Source organism: Pseudocercospora fijiensis (assembly GCF_000340215.1).
Source record: "Pseudocercospora fijiensis CIRAD86 unplaced genomic scaffold MYCFIscaffold_7, whole genome shotgun sequence".
NCBI classification, from domain to species: domain Eukaryota; kingdom Fungi; phylum Ascomycota; class Dothideomycetes; order Mycosphaerellales; family Mycosphaerellaceae; genus Pseudocercospora; species Pseudocercospora fijiensis.
In genome coordinates, this window is record NW_006921538.1 from 3236584 (window position 1) to 3260718 (window position 24135).

Sequence of the window (24135 nt, forward strand, 5' to 3'; positions counted from 1 at the left end):
CAACCGGCTCTTCTATTTCCGGCACGATGTGTGGAGAGAGATTAGCGAGCCTGCGCTGGAGTCGCTGAAATGCGGTATGCTGGAGGAGTGCAGCACTACTCGCGTCAGCACCATGATGGCTACCAGAGCATTAGGCATCAGTCGTGTAAGACTTCTGCCGAAAGAGGTCGGTATGCGGCCAATCATCAATTTACGACGTCGAGTCCAGAAGACACAATTTGGCAAAAATATTCTTGGAAGAAGCATAAACAGCATATTGACGCCGACTTTCAGTATCCTCAACCACGAGAAAGCAAACAAGCCTGCGAAGCTCGGGTCGGCCTTATTTTCCATCGACGACATATTTCCTCGCCTTCAGAACTACAGACGATCTCTTCAGGAACAGGGTCTGGTGGGCAAACCCTTGTACTTCGCCAAAGTCGATGTCCAGTCATGCTTCGACACCATACCGCAAAAGCGTCTGATGACTCTTGCTAGAAAGATCCTCAGTCGTGATGAGTACCAGATTTCCAAGTACTCTAGGGCAACATTGATTGGCAATCACTGTCAGGAGACGCCAGGTTTTGGAGCCAGACCGTCCTGGAAATTCTTGACCAAGGCGACGTCCAATGGGCAACCTTTCCACTTCCGCCACGAGGTTGATAATGACGTGCTTGAAGGCCGGACAAGATCGGTCTATATCAATGGTCTCGCTCAGAAGAGGGAAGGTCGTGATGCCGTGCTCGCGTTGCTTGAAGAGCACGTCGAAGCCAACCTGATCAAAATAGGAAGAAAGTTCTATCGACAAAAGGAAGGCATTCCGCAAGGCTCAATCCTTTCCAGCTTGCTCTGCAGCTACTTCTATGCTGAGCTGGAGCACGAGATCATTGATTTTGTGAATAACGGAAGGAGCGTCCTGCTTCGACTGATCGATGACTTTCTGGTCATCAGCACGGACAGGAAAGTGGCTGAACGTTTCATGCAGGTAATGCATGCCGGTGTGCCTGAGTTTGGTGTGCAAGTCAAGGTCGAGAAGAGTCGTGCCAATTTCGACATGAAGCTCGCTGGCACGACCATATCGAAGCTGACAGACCCAGTATTTCCCTATTGCGGAACCGCCATTGATGTCCGATCCTTGGACATGAGCAAGGACAGAGAACGACGCCGGAAGACTGATATAGCAGGATCCATCACTGTCGAGTTCTCGAAGCTGCCGGGCCAGACTTTCTATCGAAAGACTTTGAAGTAGGGCTTCTGATCTATGGTATTCGAATGATCTTTGCTGACGCATCTCCTAGTGCTCTGAAGTTGCAAATGCACGCCATGCTCCTCTCGACTTCATACAACCACATCGATACAGTCCTGTCGAATCTCTACCACGGATTCATTGATGTTGCACAGAAGTCACATCACTACATCAAGGCCTTGCCAGCGGCGAAGCAGCCAGCCGATGACTTGGTAATCAGTAAGTGGTGTCCTTCCCTTCGTAGATTCTGTGGCAACACTCTGCTGTCGGAAGCATCGGACTTGCTCACGACAAATGGGGAAGCGCTGAAAACAGAAGGAGCTTTAGCGCACCACTTTCCTGCGGTGCTATCAAACCGCTTGTGCTTGACGTGCAGCAGACGTGCAGACAGCCGTGGAGCTACATTGTCAGCTTGCCAGCAGAGCAGGACAATCACCAAACTTTCGACTTGATGACTCGTGGATCTCGCTGGCAACTAACGGAAGGACACATGCTAATGCGAATGCCAGGAGCCGTGGACGATCTGATCCGCCTTGCATGCGTGTTGATGAGACGCCGCAAACGCACAAGCAAAGATGTGATGGCGTATGAATGTTCTGTGAAGAATGCAGAGGCCCGATGGTGAGTGTGTCATCTCAATCCCGCGGCGAAGGGAAGGCGTTGTGCAGCAGGATTGCATACAATAGCCATTGTTCATGCAATGCAGCGTGCCAAGCTGCTTTCTTGCTTCCTTCCCCGCGGCGGCTCTTTCGTGGGTTGAGGAAGGTGGAGAAAGAAGATGCGCGCGTGCATGGACAATGGACAATAATGCCGCCCGGCGCTGCTGTTTCACGCTTATTACCCCCTCCGCACTCCGTCGTTCAACAAGCCAGAAAGCCTGCTTTGGATTCCTCTGCTTATCTGCTTAAGCGCCTCTTCCAAGACAATTTGAAATGCCACTAGCTAATCCATGACGCAGGCTCGCATGTACTGCATTCAGAGTCGTGTTCCGCAGGCGGCAGACGAAGCATCGAACTCTGCTTGCTTGGTTGGAAACGCAGCTGGGACTACCCGGTCTGCGAATTCATGAACGGAGATTAGACAAGGTCGTGGTGGAGTACGGAGTCTACGGATGAGCACGCCGACTTGCTGCGGTCTCGAACGCGATTCCTTGTCTCATCTTGAAGATTGAGAACAAGCTCGATCGCCCCATGCTTGCGCTTTGAAGAGTTCTATCGCCATCGATCGGTGTTCTTCGCGTGAACTTGTGGATGTCGAAAGAGGTGGATCCGTCGTTCAGACCTCACATCAGGAGCAGTTAGTGTACACGTAGATTATGCAGGTACTTGCGATAGCGCTGCTCTCAGAGGCTCCAGCAGAGCAGTGCCAGAGCTCCTCCCGAATCGACGATAGCACCCGCGTCTCCTTCTGGCGCTGGCCGCCATTTCCAAGTTTCTATATTCTACCAACTTGACCGTTTCTCTTCCAAAAACGCCGCTTGCGACAGTGACCTCGTTGACGCAGTTTTTCAATCTCAAAGGTTCAACGTTCGCCGGTGCCGCGTCGGTCGGCGCTGTCTCGTGGACGGCTGGAAAAGAGCCACCAACATGCCGGCCGTTGGACGCTTGGGGTTGAAGAACGCTCGACACTCGACACTGTGCATGGCCGGTCTACTGTTGTATGTATGAATTGCGTTCGTGTTGCTTGTCACGATCGATTCCTTCCAGAACATTTCGACTTGCGCTTCGGGCTGCGAGCATCGTCGGAGGCTCTGCCATCTGCCTCGTCCGATTGGCCGGTCAGCACTCCAGCAGAAAAGTGCCCCTGGCGAGTGAACCAGGATCGCGTGGCTCGCTTCTCAGAGTGCAGGCCCATGGCTGCAACCGCAGTCAATAACAACTACTCCGCCTCCGAACACCTCGACGACCATCATCACTCTCAGATTCACTTTATTAATAATCCCACAGACCCACAGTATGCATACGTCCGCCAACTGCGAGAGTCGAAACTGAGTCCGGAGGAGAGGTGGCTCGCTTCTGGAATTGTACATACCCATACGAACCTTGGCACTTCGTCGCATGGGAAGCGCCATAATTTGGGACCAGCCTTACCTCAGAGCGCGGCGGTAAATGGTAGGCGCGGCACTACTCACAGGAGGAGTATGAGCCTTCCGCTTGGCCCAGGAACAACAATGGCCAGTGTCAGCTTGGAAAGCGTTAATGGGAGCCTACCGGACTCGCCGCCCGAACTGTCTTACAGCAAATCGTCCAAAAGTTCGTCGAGCTTGAATTCCGACGATGAGCTGTGTGCCTCGGATTCCGGCTTAGCATCGAAAGACGCGCACTTCGAAGAGGTTGCATTGGAAGATGGCGGAAACGATGCAGTGGACGTGGACAGCAATCTGCCTCCCGCCAGCAGACCGACGCTTCGACGACCGCCGCCAAAGTCGTTTCACACGGGGAACGTCACACGAAGGCGGAGTGGAACGTCTCCGCAGCTCCGGCCGGTGCCCAATGGCATGAGGCAGAAATCCCCCAGCCTGCAAGGAGCCGTCAGTAATGTTTTGAGAGACCAGAGCCTCAATCTACCAAATGGACGAACCAAGCAACGGGCGGCGTCCGGTCCAACATCGCCATATATGCGCACGCCACAGAGGCTTCCATCTCGATCGCCCAGTCCTAGTAAACCATTCATGCAGAATGGCTTTTCGTCCTCGCCGCAGACACTTGCCAGCGCAACGCCCAAGGCTTCGTTTGAGTCGCAGGCCTCAGCGCTGCGGAAGCCAACTTGGCAGCCTGGACGAAAGACGGTGAAGGAGTTGGAGGCCGAGTATAATGATGAGGACGACGATGTGCCGGATGAGGCCATCTTGGAAAATGTGCCTGTGTCTCCTCAGCCGGGTCACTATGCCACACTGAAATCGCCCTCAACAACCGCAGCTGGCCAACGGTCGACGACGCCTAGTCCGCATCGGAGACCATACGGCCACTTGCATTCTGCGAACATTCCAAAGGGTGCGAAACGACCTTCTGCTCCTCCGCCACCGAATCAGTACATCTCGCCGCGATCACCGAAAAATGGCAGGCCGCCCATGATGCCACATTCCGCGACCGTCTCCTCACTCCCGTCCCATTCGATACACCGAAAAGAACGTAGCAAGTCGTGGACTGAAGATCTGAACGCGGAGGCGCGAGAACTGTCACAGAAATTGGAAGAATATGCGGAAGGATTATCGACGGGCAGACGTAGTCTTCCAAACTCCAGAATGAACAGCGCTGCGATCAGTCCGCCACGCGTCGGCGACGTCAAAACCTTGCAAAGATCGAAGACGAGCATTACAGAGATACCCGCACCGATACCTAGTACACTGCCGCCGCTGCAGAAGGGCAACATCATGATCGATCCGCTGCCGATCAGCAAAGAGAAAGAGGCAGTGTTGTCGCGGACAAGACCTTCTTGGCTACCTCCCAAAAGCCAAAAAGAGGAGCGCAAACATCTGAAGGAGTTCCAGCAGATGATGGCACGCGCAGCGGAGGCCGAGAAGAAGCGTGCCTTGAAAGAGCAAGAAAATCGCGAAAATAAGGAGGAGATGCAGGGCAGCATAGCGCGGATCTGGGACCAGCACGTCCTGCCAAACTGGGATGCGGTTGTGAAAGAGCCGCGAACGAGAGAACTCTGGTGGCGAGGCGTTACTCCTCGATCACGAGGCGAAGTCTGGCAAAAAGCCATTGGCAACGAGCTCGAGTTGACACCAGCATCATTCGAAGCCGCCTTGAGTCGCGCTCACGCTCTTGAGGACAAGATCAGAGAAATGCCTCCCGAGGAGCGCGCAGCATCAAAGGAAGCAGCCTGGATGGATGCCATTAGCCGCGATGTGCCGAACACACTCCCTGAAACGAAAATGTACTCCAATCCATCCGCTCCTCTCCACCAGAGCCTCACAAACGTCCTCAAAGCCTACGCCATGTACCGCAGCGACGTCGGCTACGTCTACGGAACCCACCTCATCGCAGGCACCATCTGCCTTATCCTCCCTCCGCCACAAGCCTTCGTCCTCCTCGCCAACATGCTCAACCGACCCCTCCCCCTCGCCTTCCTCGTCCACGACCAACCCGCCATGCAAAGAACCTACGACTTGACCCTCCAAACCCTGAAATACAAATTCACAAAACTCCACGATCACCTCACTTCGCCACAACTCGGCATGACACCCGAAGAATATCTCGACCCCATCTTCCGCTGCTTGTTCGCGTATAATCTACCGCACGAGCACGTGAGTCGAATATGGGATATTTTCGTTTTCGAAGGCGACAAGACGCTGATCCGAGCCGCGGTCGCGGTTTTGGGACGATTGGAGAGTAAACTCTACACAAATCGTGAGGAGGTTTCGCAATTGATCGGCTGGAGGAATGAGAATCTCTGGGATGTGGGAAGTGAGGATGAATTCGTGAGTTGTGTGAGGGAGGCGGGGAAGGTTGAGGGGAATGGGAATGGAATCGGGAATTAGGAGGGTGATGATGATCCGTTCTTCGTAACTCCCGAGGAGAGGAGGATTGAGAGTGGCAGTGGCAGAAATTGGTTGAGGTCAAGAGTGAGTTTGAGGGGGAGCGTGTTACGACACTGAGGAGCCTCGTTTTTTGCATACAAGCGGTTGGGTTCTTTGGGACAGGAAGAGCGCTTTTTGGAGTTTTTTTTCTCCGCGGGGGGGGGGGGGGGGGCATAGAACACTTGCACAGATGCTGCTACTGCTACTGCAATTGCAGCTTACTGTTTATTAGTACTCACGAGACACAAGAGGAACCTGGGAAGAAGAAGTGACAGGAGGACACTTATTGTAAAGTCAAATATTACGTGTACACACACTCTCTCTCGTACAGAAGAGCTGAAGAAGAAGACGCGAGCAAAAACGCCGTGTTAAACCACCAAGCCAAACCTGCTGAGTGGCATTTCCTTGGTCGCGATAATTTGATACTCGAAGCAATTCGTCTAACGTTCGCTGGCTGTGTGACTTTATGACTGACGGTCTGCGTCGTGCAGAAAGTAGCCATGACGGCTTTTCGTGGCCTTCCGGTCCTTGCGGGAGGACCTAGCCTTCGGGAGCTCTCCGACTCTATCCAACGTAAAGCGAGGGTGCGCTTTCGTCGGACTGAGGTTTCCGGCAAGCGTTGGCTGCGGGTTTGGGTCTTTGGCCACGAAAGGCGTCCATGGATTGGCCGGACTGGAGCCATTGCGATGTGAAGACTCTCGCTTCACACGCTTCATTCCTTCCGCTGGTTCTGCATCCTGCTCGAGACGATGTTTTGCACTTGAGTGCGTGGCCGGCTGATCTGAAGTGGGTGGGATGATTTTCGTCCTCGACCATGCCAGAGGAGTTTGCTGTAGCTGAAATTGTCCGTTGGTGTGGCGATCAAAGCTGTACAACTTCTGCTCGAGAAGTTCTTCGTACTCTTGACTCTGCAATCCTTCGAGTTCAAAGCAGTGGAGGAGGGTATTTCCAAAACCATCTTCGTCATTTGCAAGTGAGAATCGATCGTAAGATCCGTTGGATCGTTGCTGGACAGCCACGTTGGCGGTCTGCCGCAGCAAAGACTCCGCATCTTGAGGTCCAACTTGAGTGGCTGGAAACCAGTCGGCTTGTTCAGAGACAACACGCAAGCGGATCGCGCGTAGAATAGAACCCACGATCTTGGACTTTTTGTTTGCAGACATCGGCTGGTGGCATGCCAGGTGCTCGCCCAACCAAGCTGTGGTTGGGGCGAACTTCGTGGCATGCCCTTTCTCGTTGTTGAAGTAGCCATTGTTGCTGCGAATCAACTCTGCAAATTTTGGATTTGTGGCATTCACGGAGAAAAATGGGAGAATAAGGCTCTCCACCTTTGCCGCTCGGCCCTTTACATTGCAGAATGATGGCCATCTATCACTTGACAATGCCGTCGATAGCCTGGCCCATATACCGTAAGTGGTGTCAACTTTGGGGTCATAGTCCACGAGTGTGTCTGCCCAACGAAGTCGAGTGGCCAGTCCCGGGGTCTCGGTGAGAAAAATGTCGAGATATTCAAGCGTCAGCTGCGCCATTTGCTTTGGATCGTCGTCCCATCGAACTTCTAGACCATAGTATCTCAGAATTGTCAAATCCATAGGGTTGGAGCGCTTCGATGGCTTGGCTTTCGCCTCGAATCCCTGGACACCTTGCGAACCTGCGAACGAGGCATGTGCACTGTCTGTCAGCGCTGCAGGCGGATTGTCGTGAACTTGAAATCCCCTCTCGAACTTCTCAATAAACGCCGTGGTCCCAGAAAGGTCGAGGGACTCGAAGAACGTCAGATCATCCTTCTTCAAACATTTCTTGAAGATTTTGGTAGCCTTCTGCCAGGTTCCCTTCAGATTCATCGGAAGATTCTGCCAAGCAGATGCAAGCTCAACTAAATGGTCGGCATCAAGCGCGTCCGTACCCTTGTTGAACTGTTCTAGCTGCCTCTCATCCAGAATATCCGCTACGTGATGATATTGAAACATCACTCGGCCATCATTTGAGAAATTCGATCGAATCGCGTGAGCAAGTTCGCGGCGCTTTGCATTGTTTGAGACCGTGAATTCCTGCTTGAACCGCGAAATGCGTCCAAGAGCTTGGTTCAGTAATTTTTGTGCGTGGTCCAGCCACAGAACTGGAGTGGGAGCGGAAGCTGGAGCTGGAGCTGGAGATGCGCTGCCAGCACGAGTTGACACATCGTGGTCGCTGAGCTGTTCTTCTGGACTAGGTGCCCTCTCACGCTCGACCGCGGGCTTGATGGCGGCCGATACTTGCCACGGCACCAGCTCAAGTCGCCGAGGGCGAACTTCTGGTGGTGGCTGGGCGAAGGCTGCGACAGGCGCCTGGTGCTGGAGCATGTTTGGAGGCGCTCGAGAGAGTGCTTCAACCTTCTCTCGCAATTCTTTCATTTGCTCAACAAAGTCGAACGAGGGCACGGCTTGCATGCTGAGCGGTCGTGGTGCTGGTCCCGTGAAATTCGGTGGCTGCGGCTGCGACATGAAGTTGCGTCGGCCAGCAATGGGATTGCGTAGGTCGCTTTGTGTAGAAGCAGCATCAACTGGGCGTGCCAGCAGGTCGGAAACATAATCGCCGCGGAAAGCGTGCTGGTTGCCGCCACTGTGGGTGTACATGAGTTGATCAGCTCCATCTGTGGTGGGATGACCATTGGGGTCAGCCCAAATGCCGCCGCGAAACGACATTGTGGGCGAACGATGTTGTTGATGGCTGATGTTGTGAGCAAAGTCGTTCGTTCGAGGATGTGTGCGAGCGAAAAAGCGGAACGCGGCGCACCGTGCTAGCGCGACTTCCATGTGACAGTTGGAAGGAGCAACGGCTGTACGCTCACCCGTCGTGCGTTGCTACTGCTCAACGAACGGCAAGAGGCCATTGCTTGCATGTGCGCGAAGGGCTCTGGAAGGTGTTTTCTGCCCCTTGGCGCATAGGCGAACAAGTGTCTGGCAGAGTATTAGTATGGAGCAGTACTTCAGCCACAAACGCACGAATTGACCCACGAGATGCATATTGGCTTCATCAGAACGCTCCCAATTTGGTTATGTGAATTTTCGTCGGACACAACCATGTCTTCGATCGTGCTACAACCCAAGAATCTCTGACCTGATCCAATCTAACGACTCCACAGCGATGGCGATGCACGAGTCCGGTTATGCACTCGCATCGGCATACTCAGCTCTCTCGAATGCATTCGAAGTCGCCGATGAGAGACATCATCATCATGCTTGCTGCATTGTTGCTTGAAAACTGCATTTCCAGACGATTCATGCCCATCCCAGCGTCTGCAGAGATATAGTCAGCAGTCCGGCGGTTCGATCGCCCTCTGAAGCAACAGTTGAAGACGAGGTGTGAGCCTATTGAGATTTCCAGACCTGTTTGCTGCACTCACGGCATCAAAGAGACCTCAGACCTGAGGCTCAAATGCATCGCTAAAGATCAGTAATGATACATCTCCCAACAAATCGACTCACTCATGCTATCAGCACACTCTCCTTCTTCTCGCCCTCTTGCTGTGCCAAGTCCGAAAGCTTTGTTTCAGTCGCGGCCTCTTCCTCCAGCGTTCGTGTCACTTTGACAGTCTGTACCCGTACCTGGCTTTCCTCAGACCTGGTCTGAATGGGCTGAGCAGGCTCTTTGCCTCTGTACTTCTTGCGTTGCCAGCCAGTCTTGAAAAGCTTACCGAGCTGGAAGCGTGGGAATGGATGGGCCTCGGTGTTGAAGACCACGTCTGTTAATGGGAGAATATCGTCATTCGAGAAGAGAAGGTAGAAGTATTTCAGCGTTTCGGCCTGTTAATACGTTAGTATACAGTCTCCCCCGAATGTGGCCGTTACTTGCCATCCAGAAGCTCTCCATGTTGTCCCTGAAATTGACCGGAATCTCCATCACGTTGGAGATACTGGAGAAGCCCTCACCATCTTCGACAGCGGTGTACTTGATCCAGGCTTGGAACATCTCCCATCCCCACTTCCGGTAGATCTCGTCTCCGGTGATTCGCCACATGTAGAAGAGCGACTCCACCGTTTCCGGTCTTTGCAAGTTGTGCAAGTCGGCTGGTTTGAAGATGTAGTCATCGTGTCCGACCTCTTCAGTCTCAGAGCACCTCGAGTCCTTGCACTTGGCAAATTCAGCTGGGCTTTGAGGCTTGGCATTCTGAGGGAAGTCGTTGTACATGATAGGCGGCTCATGTATCTTGAAGTGGGCAATCTCAGGCGCGAGACCGGTAGCTGTGCGGTACATGCCCATACACGTCTTCGTAAGCTCGTGAGCAAGTCGCATGTCTTCCTCCTGCTTCTCACCCCAGGGTCCATCCTTCTTGGCCTGTGCGACAGGTTTGCCACCAGTGGTGCCCAAGGCAAGAGTACCGCCCATAAAACAGACGAGATGGTCCATCTTCGCCGAGATGTCCTTGTGCAGTCCGTTTGGTCGTTCGGCGAGCACAGTGAAGTTGTTCGGATAGCTGTAGGTGATCAAGTGCTTCTTGACGCCATCCAGAGTCTGATTCCACATTTCCTGGTAGACTGGCTCTTGCTGGCTGGTCTGCAGGTACTGCTTGATGAGATACTCGTAGTAGCTGTCTCCGCGACTGCCGAGACGGATATTGTCGCCTCTGAAAGTGCCGCGATCTGCATAGATGAAGATAGGCACAAGGCCGTCCTCAGCTTCGTTGTCGTCTACAACCTTGATGACCCTTTCAGCATGCTCCCAGTAATGCGTCTCTCCAGTGAGTTTCGCAAGGTATTTCATCTCGAGCTGCAAACTTGTCGCCTCCGCGGTCGACGATGCTCCGCCATCGGCGTGAGACGGGATACCTGCTTGGGTGTGCAAATTCACACTTGCTAACGGCACTCCCGAATTTGTCTCGTATGCGCCGAGGAGTCGATCGGCCAAGTCTGTCGCCTTTTCCACGTACATGTCGTCGCTCAACCCGTCTGACACAGGCGCGTATTTGCCGTTGAACATGGTACTCAAGTAATGAGCGGAAAGCAGACCACCAAGCATTCGAATCGTCGTTTCAAAAGTATTGACATCATGGTCCTGATCGTAAGTCAGGTTAGAATGTATCCACTGTCTCGCGTGCGTCAGTTCAGTGGTCAGATTCATCAACATCATAGTGTCCAAAGCATCCACAATGATCCAGCCCAAACCAGTGGGCGTCATAAATCTTCCAGTATGGCTAACAGGGTGGTATTCATCGTATCCTGCGAATCGTCAGTCAGTCCTCGCGTAGCTTCTGCTCCCTGGAGGGAGGCATACTACTCGTCTATACATACCCCAGCCATACTTCTCATATCCTGACCACGAGATCTTGAAAGCATCTTTTACCCTCTCTGCACGATCTGCCCAGTCCACGTCCTCTTTCCAGCCAAACAAGCTCCAACCAGATTTCCCGCTCGATGAAGGTGTATTCTTCGTTTCGCCCGGATGTACTTCTCCACCACCAGTGAACCATGACAGCGGACTGAGTATGCCAAACCACCAACTGAAAAGCGCCAGACCAGCTAGCACTCCTCCAAGCACTCTTTTACGCCGCATCCATTGATGCATCTTTCTCCCACCCGGTCCATAATAATTCCTAGGCTTATCTTTGTACATGGGCAAGCTCTGCCTCTTAGAATCCGAGAAGATGCCAGCAACCTTATCCGTTATGCTCTCATCCTGCGAGCTCGAAGTGTGATGAAACCGCGATCGTCCAGAGCTCTGCCACATATCGACATTATGTGAGGCAGCCGTGCCATTGGTTATGCCATATGCAGACATATTCGTATCGATTCTCATGTGAGTATCACTGTCGTGTGAAGATGCTGCCGAAGGGAATGTTTCCCTCCCCCGTTCGAACAGCGCTTGTGCGCGTTGCGCGGATTGCTGGACGCCGTTGATTCCGCTTCTGAAGAGTTGTGATGCGGGAGAGGTTCGTCGTAGGCCAAACGGGTCGCGATTGGAGTTCATACCCGCATTGAAGCGGTCGAAACGTGAATGCGTATGCAGAGAAACGAAAGGTCGCCGTTTCGTACAGCTGTCCCCCACCCATCCACTAACCTCTCCTTGTCCAGAACTGCACGAAGCCACGCAAGGACCATATGGCCGCTGCAGGGTTCATGATGCTGGGGTAGCACCTTCCTGCACCGCCACACTCGTCCATCACCACATCGATCAACATATTTGTTATATCGCTGCCTGGCGTGAATGTGCGGGACGTATTGCGGCCTCCCAATACTCCCACCAGCGATCCCTAGCAATCCGCCCGCAACACCGTCTTTCACGAAATACGTCGGCCGACTATTCGTCATCTTCTGCTGTCCTTGTGCCAGCATTTTACTGCTCTCCGTAACACCTTGCAAGAGAGCTTATTACTCCTGGAGCTGTCCCGTCGAGCGACCACATCTTCACGAAAAGATTGCGAGGCATCGGGAGAAAATTTAGGATCGAAGAGAGTCGGAACAATGCCAACGCCACTCGACAGAGCACTTAATTCGAAGGTCAGCAGACCATTTTCCTACTGCCGATGTGTCGACATGATCCACGAAGCGATTGTCTGCTTCATTGCTGCTTGTGTCGGCACTTATGCCTCGGTCTACTTTCTCAGGGTAATAATGAAGCCAAGACCAAACGCCACGCAACGCAATCATCTTTATCTTTCACCCCTTCCATCGAGAATGATAGATTACTGACATCTATCCTCCCAGAACCTCTTCCTCGGCTTCACAGCCCTCGTAACAGCAGCCACAGCATGGAGTATCTGGGGTCAGAATATGTTCCCCAAAGAACCTGATCCGACTGGAGAGCCTGAGACTTGGACTGATACCGAGATGAGGAGGTGGTTGGACAATGTAAGTTCTCGCCTTCCGCTGATACACACTTGCAACTCGCTAATGTCCGCCCCCATAGCGCAATCTGATGGCCGGCTCAACAGCGACTAGAGAAGAGCTTCTGGCGAGAGTCAAGGCAAACATGAGGGCGCCGAGAGTTTAGAGGGCCTTGCCTTCTTGACTGACTTGGCAAGGGCGAAGGCGGTCATGACACTATGGGCGGACGAGTATTTGTTTTGGTCAATTTTACGGACGAGATACCCTACTACGAGAACAGAACGATTGGATGGGTTTGATCAGGATACTGTTTTCATGTCATTGCACATTGCTTTTGTGATGCTGAATCTCACTCGATGCTATGCTCACTCAGCAGCTCAGACTGCCGCGCGCTAGGCTCGTAACTTATGTGCCTGATTGACGTCGCCCAGGAAGACCATTCGCAGCTCCGATGCCCAGATGCCCAATCCACTCTCGCTCAGTCGAGCTACAGTCTCGTCTGGAGCCGACCGCATAGCTCGCGGATCTAGTCTTCCTCACTCTCCTCCTCCGAATCAGAATCGCCAACACCTTTAGCTTGCTTTCCACCCACCTCAGGCTCACTCTCCCTATCACTCTCATCACTCTCGTCATCGTGCTGCTCAATTTCCACATCAAGGCCCATGAGATCGTTCTGGAGGTTCTCTTCTTCCTCCTCGAGTCTCCTACGATGTGCAGCTTTACGCTGCTCTTCTTCTCGGGCCTCCTGCTCGGCCTTCTCCCGAGCCTTGCGCTCCTTTTCAGCCTTCTCAGCTGCCTTGGCGGCCTTCTTTGCCAGCTTGGCGGCACGAAGCTCCTCGAGCTTGGCTTTCTTTTTGGCGATCTCGGCTCTGACTTTTTCGAGGCGGAGTTCACGGGCATCGAGGTCTTCGTCGTCGATCGGTACAGGATAAGGCTCGGCCTTTGGCGCAGGCGCAGGCGTGACCGAGGTCGGTGCAGAGGTAGGTCCAGTCTTGCAAGGGGTAGTGTTGGCCTTTGGCACTCTGGCCTTATCGTCCTTCTTCGGTCGCTTGGTGGAGGACTCAGCATAGGCTGATGCGTTTGCAGCCCGCTTCACGCCAGAAGCTGGCGTTGAGGAGTTGGACGGCATCTTGGGCGGCACCTTGGTTGGCGTGATATCGATCTCGGTACTGCGCCTCACTGCTGTCCGGATGCGTTTCGATGATCCAGTTCTGGGTGTAGAGGCTGAGGAAATGTTGTTTGCTCCAACAATACCCGACTTTATGGTGCTGTGTGATTGTTGAGGCGATTGTTTGTTGGACGAAGAATGCCGACGAGGAGTGGTAGAAGTGTCGCGAATGTGAGTGTTGCCACGACCCTGCATGTGATTGCCGGCACTGCTCAGTTCGCTAGATGGCCCGAGCTCGATCTTGTCACCATGCAGGTCTGCTGGACCTGGACTGGACTGATCGACGAAGGCATCGGTGTCGTTCAAGTTCGATTGCTTGGTGTATGCAGCCTTCAAGCTGAAGATGTTGGTGCCGATTTGGTCAGCGACCTCGTAGAGTTCCTTGTTGAACGCCAGACGACTCAAAGTATTGCTCTGGTAGGGACCATGCCGGCCAAAGAGGGCCGTTGCCTCGACAAGTGTCAAAGTGTCATCTGACGAGAATTCTGCTAATATCTCCTCACGAGTGGGGAGCTGACCCCATTCGGTCCCATTGCTTGGACTCGTCTCTACGTCGATGTCTGAAGTTCGTTTCGAGTTGGTGACTTGGTCAGTCTTGTTGATAAGTCTTGTAGATGGGTCTGACGCTGCCGGGAAGGGTTCACTACTGTCGTGGTGATCTCGTGAACTCAGTGCTGGCGGTGAAAGCTGTCCAGCCAAGTTGAGGGGAACGAGAAGGTCGCCGATGAGCGTACTTCGAAAGTTGTCAGATGATGGTTGAAATCTCAAAGGTTTTCGTGGGCTTCTTGCATCGTTTTCGATGGTCCGCGCCAAGGTGTTCACTTGACGCGCTGGATTTGATGTCGCTGGTAAGGTGAGGTCATGGGCATGTGTCAGAGCGCGATCTGTTGTATCTTCGGCGCCCAATTGAGCTTCGTCAAGATCGTCTCGCATCATGTCTCCGGTCGCTTTAGTAGACTCTCGAGCGCCAACGCCGAAGGGTGCATCAATTCCTATCGTTGTTTCGACAACAGCGTCTGCGCCTGGGCCGCTGTGCGGACTGTTTCTCGTGTGCTTGCTGTCGCCCACGGCCGCATCTCGAATGTGCTCTAACGAAGTCGAATCCTCTGCGCTCGATGCGCTCTTCTCATACCCGGTGTCGTTCGGCGACATTTGGGTAGACGTTCCAAGAGCAAGGCTCAAAGGACCTCCCAGTCTCTGCAGCGCCTTGTGATTAGGAAGTCCACTTTGAAGCTCATTTGCGGTTTCCACGCTAGGGTCCTTTTCCTCTCTGTCAATTACATCACCTTGAGCATTCTCGCTTTCACCTGCATGTTCTTCTTCGGCCTCCTCGTCGTCGCGATTGACAGATCGTGGCTTCTTGAACCCTTTAGCTGGGGCTTCACCCTCTTTGAATTTGCCGTGTCGACGACCATGAAGCTCGGCGTTCTCATTCCACTGCTCCAGTTTTTGTTCTTCATCCGCTCGCAAAATGCAACCAATGGCATCAATCGCAGCCTGGCTTCGATAATAGAAGATGAATCGCGCGACTTCGTCGAACCCTGGACGAGTGTTGTCATGCCAGTGCTTGTAATGGCCCGTACCTCTCTTTGCTGTGGCCTCCATCGTATTCTCCAGCTTGACCTCGAATTCAGGCTTAATGCCACTCTTTCGTACGTCCTTCTTCTCCTGTCGCTGAGAGTCCTTCCAGACGCCGAGTGTGATGTTCCATTCTCTATCTTGGTGACGGTTCATAACATGTTGACTGGCGTAGATGACAACTTGAATGCTTCCAACTCCAGCGCGACGACTGCCAAACGTCGGATTCTCGTAAGTCGACAGGTCCGCAACAAAATTCTCTTCGATCTTGTCCACGTGCATGTTTCCCTCCACCCCACTCTTCGGATGCTCAATAGAAGACCAGTCTTTAGGGAATGGTATCGTCATTGCCTTGTCGAACTTGATGTTGTGATTCTTGGTTACGAGTCCATGGCTGCTGTTTGAAGAGGTTTGGCGGAGGAATGAGCCGTCAACGATGAGATCAGCGACAAAGTTGGTCGTTGATCCAGCGAAGTTGCCGTGAATCGCAAGTCGTTGACCAGGCTCAGCTGGGACGAAGCACTCGAGGATGTTAGGGTGGTCGCTGTTCTTGTCGGGCAGCACATACTCCGCACCAGGTTTGCCATTGACGCGAAGGAAGACGGTCGCAGTCCAGTCGGTACCTGGCTTTTGCGCCTTCATGGTCGCGATGGTGGTACGGTGTGGTGTGGCGAATGTTGATGTTGTCGTGGAAACTTCACTTGAAAGCAAAGTCGCAGGTCGCTGTCGAGAACCAGTGGATCGCAGGGTTCTCATGCGGGCCGCAGAGCGTCAAGCGGCTGCGTTTGGAAGAGGTGAGTACCTTAGTGAGGAACATGTAGTGACTCAATTAATTACCGCGATGGCTTAATTGTTGTCTGCGTATGACATGATGCTTCGAGTGCGACTTCGAAGCCGAGCGAATAGATGAACTTCCATTCATTTGAGATCAGTCGAGTACAGTGTGGTCGAGCCGAGTGGAGCCCAATGCAAAGCTTGGTGCATGGACTTGGGCTCATCTTCCACAGGTAATGATTGTGCTAGGAACGCTTCGAATGTGAGATGGAAGCCAAGCGAAGAGTGCCTTTAACAAAGATCATGGAAGAGAGGCGCTACTCCGAGAACAGAGTCGCAAGGAAGGTGAGCTTCGACTTATATAAGGTCGTCGGTATGCCGTAACGCTGGGTCTTTGCAAAGCTGGGTGGACAGACTTTTCGTTAGACGACGTGCCTGTCTCGATTAATTGATGCACCGGGCTTGTGAGAGAACAGTCAAGTAAGTTGAAATGATGGTAGCCAGTAAAATATGGCATCGGAATCGAGTGAAAGCTTCCAGGTCAGTTCCAACGATGCTGTATCCGCTTTGAGTATCAGATGCTTCACTAATGAGGCTCGACAAGACAGCCAAGGGCGGAAGTCCCGTACAGCCAACCAGATAACGCCGGAAAGAATGCAAGAATATGAATGTCCAACGTGTTGGCATGCTTTCGTTGAATTCCTTCCTGTTAAACCCCATCTCAAAGGTTCCTCCCATTCCATTCCATCTCATCCATGGGTATCTCTTAACAGCCAGACTCCATGCTCCTCATTATTCATTTCCACCTCAGAATTTCTCACAATGTGCCTCTTCTGACGATTTCAAACCACAAATCGAAAATTTTGCGTCTGAATCAGCCACTGCCTCCCCTCGCCCGTCTTCCCTGTTCCTTTCCCACCAGCAGCCTCCTTATTGGGCACAATTACCATATCATCCGAAAAGCCCCTTAGTGGTCCCTCCTTCCTCTCATTGAGCCTCACGTTTCCGCTGACCTGCACAGCCAGACTCATGTTCCTCTCAGCCTCCTTCCTCGATTTGGCTCCATTCGGGTCGATGCAAGGGTTCAGAACCTGGACATTTACGCTCTGCGCTTCGTAAAATGCATATGGCATCTCGCTGAACTTCGTTTGAAATGTGCTGCCATCGTTGGAGAGGTCACCGTTGTAGTTGATGATGGGCAGATTTCGGGATGGTGTCGTGCCTGGTATGGGAGGGATGTAGAACGATGCGATTGTGTTGCGGGCGGAGGAGCTGTTGAGGGCAGTGTAGTATGCTTCGATGAACTCTTCGGCGACTTCAGTGGAGACTTTGACGCGATCTGTATCGGACAATTGAACCGCCATTTTCGCTGCAGATGGAGTGGTTCGCTTGCTTTCACAAACATGCAAATAGCAACCGCGCCTGCCAAGATTTCCGTCCCAGTAGTTTCTTTTCCCGGCTCAGACCCGCACTTTCCAAATTTGACCTCGACCACGACGAATACACATCCACGCAATTCGCATACCATCAATCGCCCAGCAACAATACCGCCAAGATGCCTAAGGAAGTCACCGACATCAAGTCCTTCATTGAGATCTGCCGCAGAAAGGATGCCTCCTGTATGCCTCAATGTCGAGCCATGCAAGACCAATCCGTATACTAACGATATTCTCCAGCTGCGCGGATAAAGAAGAACAAGGTCGGCAACAAGGAGCAGACCAAGTTCAAGGTCCGCTGCCACCGCTTCCTCTACACTCTCGTCCTCAAGGACTCCGACAAGGCCGAGAAGCTGAAGCAGTCTCTCCCACCGGGTACATCCAGCCATAATGCTTCCTCGTTTTCCACCCATACTGACTCTCCGTCGTCCAGGTCTCACCATCTCCGACACCCCGAAGAAGAACGCCAAAGGCAAGCGCGTCGCCAAGTCCTCATAGATGGCATGAATGGGAGAAATAGCAATGGCGTTTATGGCGAGGCATTGATCAAATCGGATATCAGGACTGACGGAAAGTCGGTCGCATGAGATAGTGCTACTGCTACGTGAAATGGACAATGCGAAATTCTCAGATCCTGCACATGAATCAAACTCTTTTCGTCATGAGTTTTGGTTTGATGGAACTCGCTGCATGGGGTCCTGCTGGACTTTCTGCGCGGCGTTGGGTCTCATTCAGGCTGGTGCGAAGGTGAGTCGGTGCATGTTCCTGATATGGATGTGACCACGACGCTTTGCTCGATACTTCGTAGCAACTTCACGCACTCACTGGAACTTGCGTGCATGCGCAGTAGCATGAAGTGACCCCAGTCTGGATGGCCACAGCACAGCGCAGCACAGGACCTGCTACCAGTATCTGGCTGGGCAGTACTCGGCAAGTATGCAACATCCGACAAGAGCGATTGAGGTACAGCTAATTCGACTACCAAGCTCTGACTCGAGAAAAGATACAGGTAAGCCACTTGATCATAGTCATTGTCTGCAAGGCCAGCGGTACGTCGTTTTCAATCATCATTATATATGGATTGAAACAAGCAGCGATAATCCTCTTACTGCTTCACGAAGCTCCCTCCAGCAAGTTTGTCCCTACCTTAATCTCCCACATCACGACTTCCTTCCGCAGGCTGTGTCGCCGGGTGTGGGTCACGCCCGTGTCCGACTCTTGTCCAACTCTCAATCACCTCTGGTGTACGAGAGATTGAAACGAGTGGATCACCAAGTCGCACCGCTAGTGGAAGTGCATCGCTTCCTGCCGTCGGGATGGTTACCGTGAGACAGTTCTCAGCCGACTCGATCGCTTCCGACACGACGCAGCTTCAATGACTGGACAAGAGCGTATGACGACCAACGAAAGATAAACTACTCAAGACGGCTCACTGCTGCAACATGTAGTCCTACCTCACATCACACGATTGGCGGGGTCAACCTCAAGGCTAATGGATGGCTGCAGAACCCGTACCTGATGTCGACGAAGGCTTTACAAGGTCAATCATCCATTAAGCGTGCTCCCCGATCGAAAGGATTGCAATGAGTGGATGATGCTCAGGAAGAGCTAAGGAATGTTCCCTGCCGGCCGTGATGATCGAGAGAGCGCAGATGTGCGTTGATGGCTGTATCCATGTTCGATACGAAGGGCTGCGTGAACTTCGGTAGAATGGTGAGCTGTACGAGCCAAGAGCTACTTGAAGGCGAGCTCGAAGCAGATTACGCGGGCCACACCTCAGCACATGATCGTTGCTTGAGGTCTTGATTATTGCAGTGTGTATTTATCGACCGATTCGATGACGGCTGACGGCTGACGGCTGACTGACGTTTGGTGTCTGAGACTACATATCACAGCATGAGAGCGAAGAAAAACTGAAGATGCTTCGGCGGAAGCAAAAGAATGACAACCGCCCACAGTCGGATAGGGAACATCAGACCTCACCAGCCCCAAACGACGACACAAGGAATCGTCATCTTGAGCCAAGGGAACCGATTTCAAACGCTGCTTGTGAGACAGCAGGCTTACATTGACCAAACCGACCGTGAATGGTTGTCGATATTGCTGAAATTCTAGCAACCATTTATACCCTCATTCTGGACGCCATCACCTTCACGAATTTCTCTGCTTCATTCTTGACGTACGGATACAGACCAGCAAGATCCAAATACAGGCTCAGGTTTGACCATATCGACGATCATTCTTCGTCCAAGACCTGCCTCCTCTGGCGCAGGTGAGACGGCCGAGCTGAAGGCACACGAGCGAAGATCTTCCAGCTGTTTGAGACTCATAGGTCGAGGTTGTTGAAGGGTTGTCGTTGCAAAGGTCTTGGATGGAGGACGATTGTCATACTTTGCTGTTCTTTAGCGAGAGCCGAGCAAGCAGACGATTTGCATACCAGGTCTCAAAAATTTCGGTCAACCATTTCATCGGTGATCGGCCCTACAGACCATCCCGCATGGGGACAGGCCACACTCATACACAAGACCAGCCATCACCTTTATGTACACCCAACTCTCAAAACCCAACTCTCCCTCCCTCTCATTGGCCTTCAAAGTAACACAACCAGTAAAAGACCGCAGGACAGTTCGGCTTGCGCGGACATGGCAAGAAAAGAAAATGTTGCACAGACCAGGATATGCTGCAAGCTTATCCATTCACGCTGACGACGAACAGTGGTGCACCAACTTGTTTTGAAGAGGACTTGGTGCATGTTTCTTGGTTGATGATGTTGTGCAGCTAGATCGGGGCTGTAGGACGAGATGTATCTACACATCGTCCGATCCGAGTTGAGGTAGGACGAAACAAATCGCCCTTGGGGGCTCAAAGGGTTGACCTAGGTGGCAATGAGACGTGCAATTGAGTTGCAATTGGCGCTGTCGAAGTAGTACTCCAGGTTTTTTCTGCTGACTATTGCACGCTGGATTATTGAACAAAGAGTGATTGTGAAATAAAAGTTCGCTTTTGTATGCTGCTAGTGCACGTGAAAGTTACCTGGAGTAAAAGTCATTCAAGGCTGGCGGAGGCTGACTGTCGAGCCTAGGAATCCTCTGGCCAATATTCTTTTCAGGCAAGTCTTGAGGTAATTTCAATGCCGACATTAGTTCCACAATTAGTTCCGCCACTTCTCGAGATCGATCGTGTTTCAACTATCGAAAGCACGTCACTAGCTATAAGCGAAACTGCAAGGAAGCCCTCTTCTATCGTTTATGGTTCAGATCAAGTTCTATACCAAAGGGATCCATGTCAATTTCCAAGGAATTCGAACGAGCCCAACCTTTGCTATCAATGTGCTGATTTCTATGTCTCCTCGCTGATACATCTCGAGATCTCCACGCCGTCCTGAAATCATTAGCTGAGTCGCCATTGAGATGTAGTAGGATGCTGAACTCACTGGTACACCGGTTGGCTCAAAGCTGTTCACCAACTTCGAGTCATACACAAGATTCGGGTTACCTGTAGTGTGGCCAAGACTCTCCTTCTGGATTCGTTTCGCATACTGCGCGACTTGCTTCTCGCCGAATCGCTCGTCGATACCATTGACACCACGATTCGTCTGCTTGGCCTTCTCCCGCTTCTCCTTGACGCTCGACCGGACATATTCCAGGTAAGGTGGATTGCCAGGCTTGATCACATTGTCCGCAGCGAGCACAGACCCAGGCGTAATCAACTTCAACTCCTCGCAGAGCTTCAAATCCGTTGTGTAAGCTGGCTTGTAGTGGTCCAAGAACATGAGATCAATGTGAGTCAGTGCTCCCTGCTCGTGAAGGCGGGCTATTGAGGCATCTGACGAACCAACTTCGACCTTGACGATGTCGGACAGACCAGCGAGGTTGACGAGAGCCATGATGACGGCAGCAAACTCCGGACTGCGCTCTAAACTGTAGTAGCGCTTGCCTCCAGCCTTTCGTACAGCATCGCCGAACAGAATGCAGCTGTAACCAATGTAGCCGCCAAGCTCAACCTGGTGAAATGTCAGTTTTGATTCCCACCCAACACCTGGTGGAGGACTCACCATAGTCTGAGGCTTGACTTCTGCGATCAGATCTGAAACTATCCTGCCCTTATCCTCGCCGACATTCATCAGATACTTCTTCGTCCTGCCAAACAGATCGATTGCATCGAGGACTTTCCGAGGAGAGCCTCGTATGCTGTTAATGTCTGGCAAGTCGTAGATGAAGTGAAGCAGCTCAATCTCGCGTCCGTCGTCAAAGAAGACATCTCCCTGCTCAGCATATGCCTTGTTCTGGTCAAATTGTGGTGCTTCTGAAGGCATCTTGGCTTGATCGGGGTTTGTTATAGTTTGACGTTGTTGAGGAGATCAATGAACACGACGAGAGTTGAACGAAGGCAAACTGCGTGGGGTGCACCGGATGTACGGCGGGAAGAAGTGCTTGAGAATCTGACAAGTGGTCGCTTCTTCCGAAAGGTGTGAAGAAGTGGTGAAGTGCTGCAATTGCGGGTCGGCATGTGTGTGGAGCAATGCTGGGCGGAAGAATGGGAAATGGAAGCGTCATCGTGACTTTTCCGCGCAGAGCTGCAGATACACATCATCTACGTTTTCCCTCAACACCAGGTGGCTTGTGTGCCGTGCAAGATTCTTCGCCTGACTTCATCGCAATTGCCTTGGTGCATTGCATTCGCCGAGATATAATAGTCGTCAAAGCTGGAAGAGCGTACTTGCGCCTATGCCGTGACAGTCGGCCGGCGCTGGGGCGTGCAGATTGTTGCTCCTGAGGAGCACGTCGGAGGAGATCTCGACTCGTGTTATATCGATCGCCGTGCACAGAAAGAGCTTCCATCCCAATACTGTATGTCATGCAGGATGCAGGGCTCAAACGTCGTCTGAAAGCTCATCTCATCTCCGCCATCAGTGCTCCGTCTCAGACGCTGCAACCTTTGGTACTCCCTCCCCACAGCGGAGATATCCCTGGCTGCCGTTGGTACGCTGGGTGTGCTTTGGCTCAAAGCACTTTGTTCTCAGCTTTGGCTCGGGAGTGTCAGTCGGGTGGTTGCCCGCCCCTACACCAGCCCTGGAGCTCCCATATCATGTAAAGCCATGAGCTGGTTCCTGGGTGGATCAACGACTGCAGCGTCGATCAGGCGCCTTGACACCTCGCTCACGTGCGTGTGACATATCTCTAGATGGTCAAATGGCGCTCACATAGCAGCGCATCAGCAATCATACCGATTCAGGGTCGTGTCATGGACAGTGTTTGCAGTATCGGTACGGACTTCTCGATCTCGATGCAGCTCGTCGGCAAGAAAGTTTGATGGGGATGAGCTTCTGCCAATTGGAAGCTGTGCCTGGCCTGTAGAATATACGGAGTACAGGTGGGCGGGTGAGGGAGTCAGCGGCAAGCGTCGTTCCTGCATCGGCTGCATGTGTTCTACAACTTCATCACTACTACCGGTAGATGTTGGTCTTACGGAGGCAGTGAGTGAGGCATTATTATTGCATTGGCTGTGACGTTTCGCTCCTGCGGCATCAACAACACAGAACCATGCGTGGCCTCATGTAGCCCCTATAAGCTGCTGGCCAGAGACTGGTCTCCCAGTATTATTCACACGACCGCAGCGCTGACAGCTGTACTGCTCGGTGTGCACCATGTCCTTCGCGTCACTTGTCAATTGTCTCTTGGCTCGCTCGCCTTTCCGTGTGCCGGGAGGTCGGCCGAATGGGCCGAGGTGCACAAGCCCAGGCGAAATGTCATGTCATACTCATACATACTATGCAAATGAAGAGGCAGCTGATCCTGGCTGCGGATCTCTGCGCGAACGCCGAACGGCGTGTGACGGTCACAAGCAACGTGGAGGCGTTGTGGTACAGAACGATAGCCAGGGCACAAGGTCTTCGCACACCACTCCTACTATGCTACCTTTTGATTGCTTTGGCTCGCTGGCCAGTGCCCACGGGGCCATACATACGGTACCGGCATATTAAGCTCTCTCCCACCCCCAGGAAAGCGTCAACGCCAGGCCGTGCCGGGCGAGCTTGATACCTTGTCTCAGGGGTTGAATATGGGTATATGCATGAGAAATTTGGCTAGCATGCTTTAGCTCGTGCCGTTCACAGGACTACTGCCGCCTGCGAAAGGGTCAAGCCGTCGCTAACTCCCTACTGACTGTTGTGGCAGCGAGGCGCGAGCATCGTGCATTCGTGGGATCGTGGCATCGTGCTTCCTGAGCGGAACGGCAGAGCCATGTCGCTGGACCACCATCCCATTCTGCTCTGCCACTACCCCGACCAGTCTTTGCGCTGAGACTGCCACGATTCGCATTCGCGTCGCAGATGGAAAGACGGACTGGTCAATCAGCAATCGAAGTCAGCATATCCATCCCATACTGCTCTGTGCGCAATCTCTGGAGCAGGCATTGGTCCGCACTTGTTTCTTGGCCCACGCCTGGAATCCCTGCATTCAGCAGCTTGCACAGACCGCTGGTGTTGTGCGACGCCGGATCATACCCACTGCCCCGAGCCAACCTCGATCTGCTTTGACAGCAAGCCAGCCTGGGACGCAGGGCCCTTCTTCCTCCGCCACGACGACCACGGCGACGGCGACGGCGACGGCAGCGGCGGCGGCAGC

The 24135-nt window shown here is 52.7% G+C and overlaps 7 protein-coding genes across 7 annotated transcripts; 3 read left to right on the forward strand and 4 right to left on the reverse strand.

Annotated features, from left to right (window-relative positions):
* Positions 1–3945: 3945 nt before the first annotated feature.
* Positions 3946–6021, forward strand: MYCFIDRAFT_156180 (uncharacterized protein). The gene has a single exon (XM_007931173.1). It carries the CDS (start codon positions 4296–4298, stop codon positions 5709–5711), a length of 1416 nt encoding a protein of 471 aa, XP_007929364.1. The 5' UTR covers positions 3946–4295; the 3' UTR covers positions 5712–6021.
* A 3097-nt stretch (positions 6022–9118) lies between these two features.
* MYCFIDRAFT_204581 (glycoside hydrolase family 47 protein) lies at positions 9119–11709 on the reverse strand. The gene is made up of 3 exons (XM_007931174.1): positions 11021–11709; positions 9585–10948; positions 9119–9535 (listed from the first exon to the last, which is right to left on the reverse strand). The coding sequence occupies exons 1-3, from the start codon at positions 11694–11696 to the stop codon at positions 9218–9220; spliced, it is 2358 nt and encodes a 785-aa protein (XP_007929365.1). The 5' UTR covers positions 11697–11709; the 3' UTR covers positions 9119–9217.
* Positions 11710–12190: 481 nt separating this feature from the next.
* On the forward strand, positions 12191–12719 carry MYCFIDRAFT_31427 (uncharacterized protein; the record flags this gene model as incomplete). Its single annotated transcript, XM_007930590.1, has 3 exons — positions 12191–12226; positions 12434–12577; positions 12636–12719. 3 exons carry the CDS (start codon positions 12191–12193, stop codon positions 12717–12719), a joined length of 264 nt encoding a protein of 87 aa, XP_007928781.1.
* A 360-nt stretch (positions 12720–13079) lies between these two features.
* On the reverse strand, positions 13080–15941 carry MYCFIDRAFT_78169 (uncharacterized protein; the record flags this gene model as incomplete). The annotated part of the gene is made up of 1 exon (XM_007930757.1): positions 13080–15941. One exon carries the CDS (start codon positions 15939–15941, stop codon positions 13080–13082), a length of 2862 nt encoding a protein of 953 aa, XP_007928948.1.
* Positions 15942–16915: 974 nt separating this feature from the next.
* Positions 16916–17437, reverse strand: MYCFIDRAFT_31599 (uncharacterized protein; the record flags this gene model as incomplete). Its single annotated transcript, XM_007930596.1, has 1 exon — positions 16916–17437. The coding sequence occupies one exon, from the start codon at positions 17435–17437 to the stop codon at positions 16916–16918; it is 522 nt and encodes a 173-aa protein (XP_007928787.1).
* A 163-nt stretch (positions 17438–17600) lies between these two features.
* Positions 17601–18149, forward strand: MYCFIDRAFT_56798 (uncharacterized protein). Its single transcript, XM_007930675.1, has 3 exons — positions 17601–17692; positions 17750–17884; positions 17943–18149. Exons 1-3 carry the CDS (start codon positions 17629–17631, stop codon positions 18005–18007), a joined length of 264 nt encoding a protein of 87 aa, XP_007928866.1. The 5' UTR covers positions 17601–17628; the 3' UTR covers positions 18008–18149.
* A 2699-nt stretch (positions 18150–20848) lies between these two features.
* Positions 20849–21824, reverse strand: MYCFIDRAFT_198663 (uncharacterized protein; the record flags this gene model as incomplete). The annotated part of the gene is made up of 3 exons (XM_007931175.1): positions 20849–20890; positions 20943–21512; positions 21564–21824. The coding sequence occupies 3 exons, from the start codon at positions 21822–21824 to the stop codon at positions 20849–20851; spliced, it is 873 nt and encodes a 290-aa protein (XP_007929366.1).
* Positions 21825–24135: the final 2311 nt, after the last annotated feature.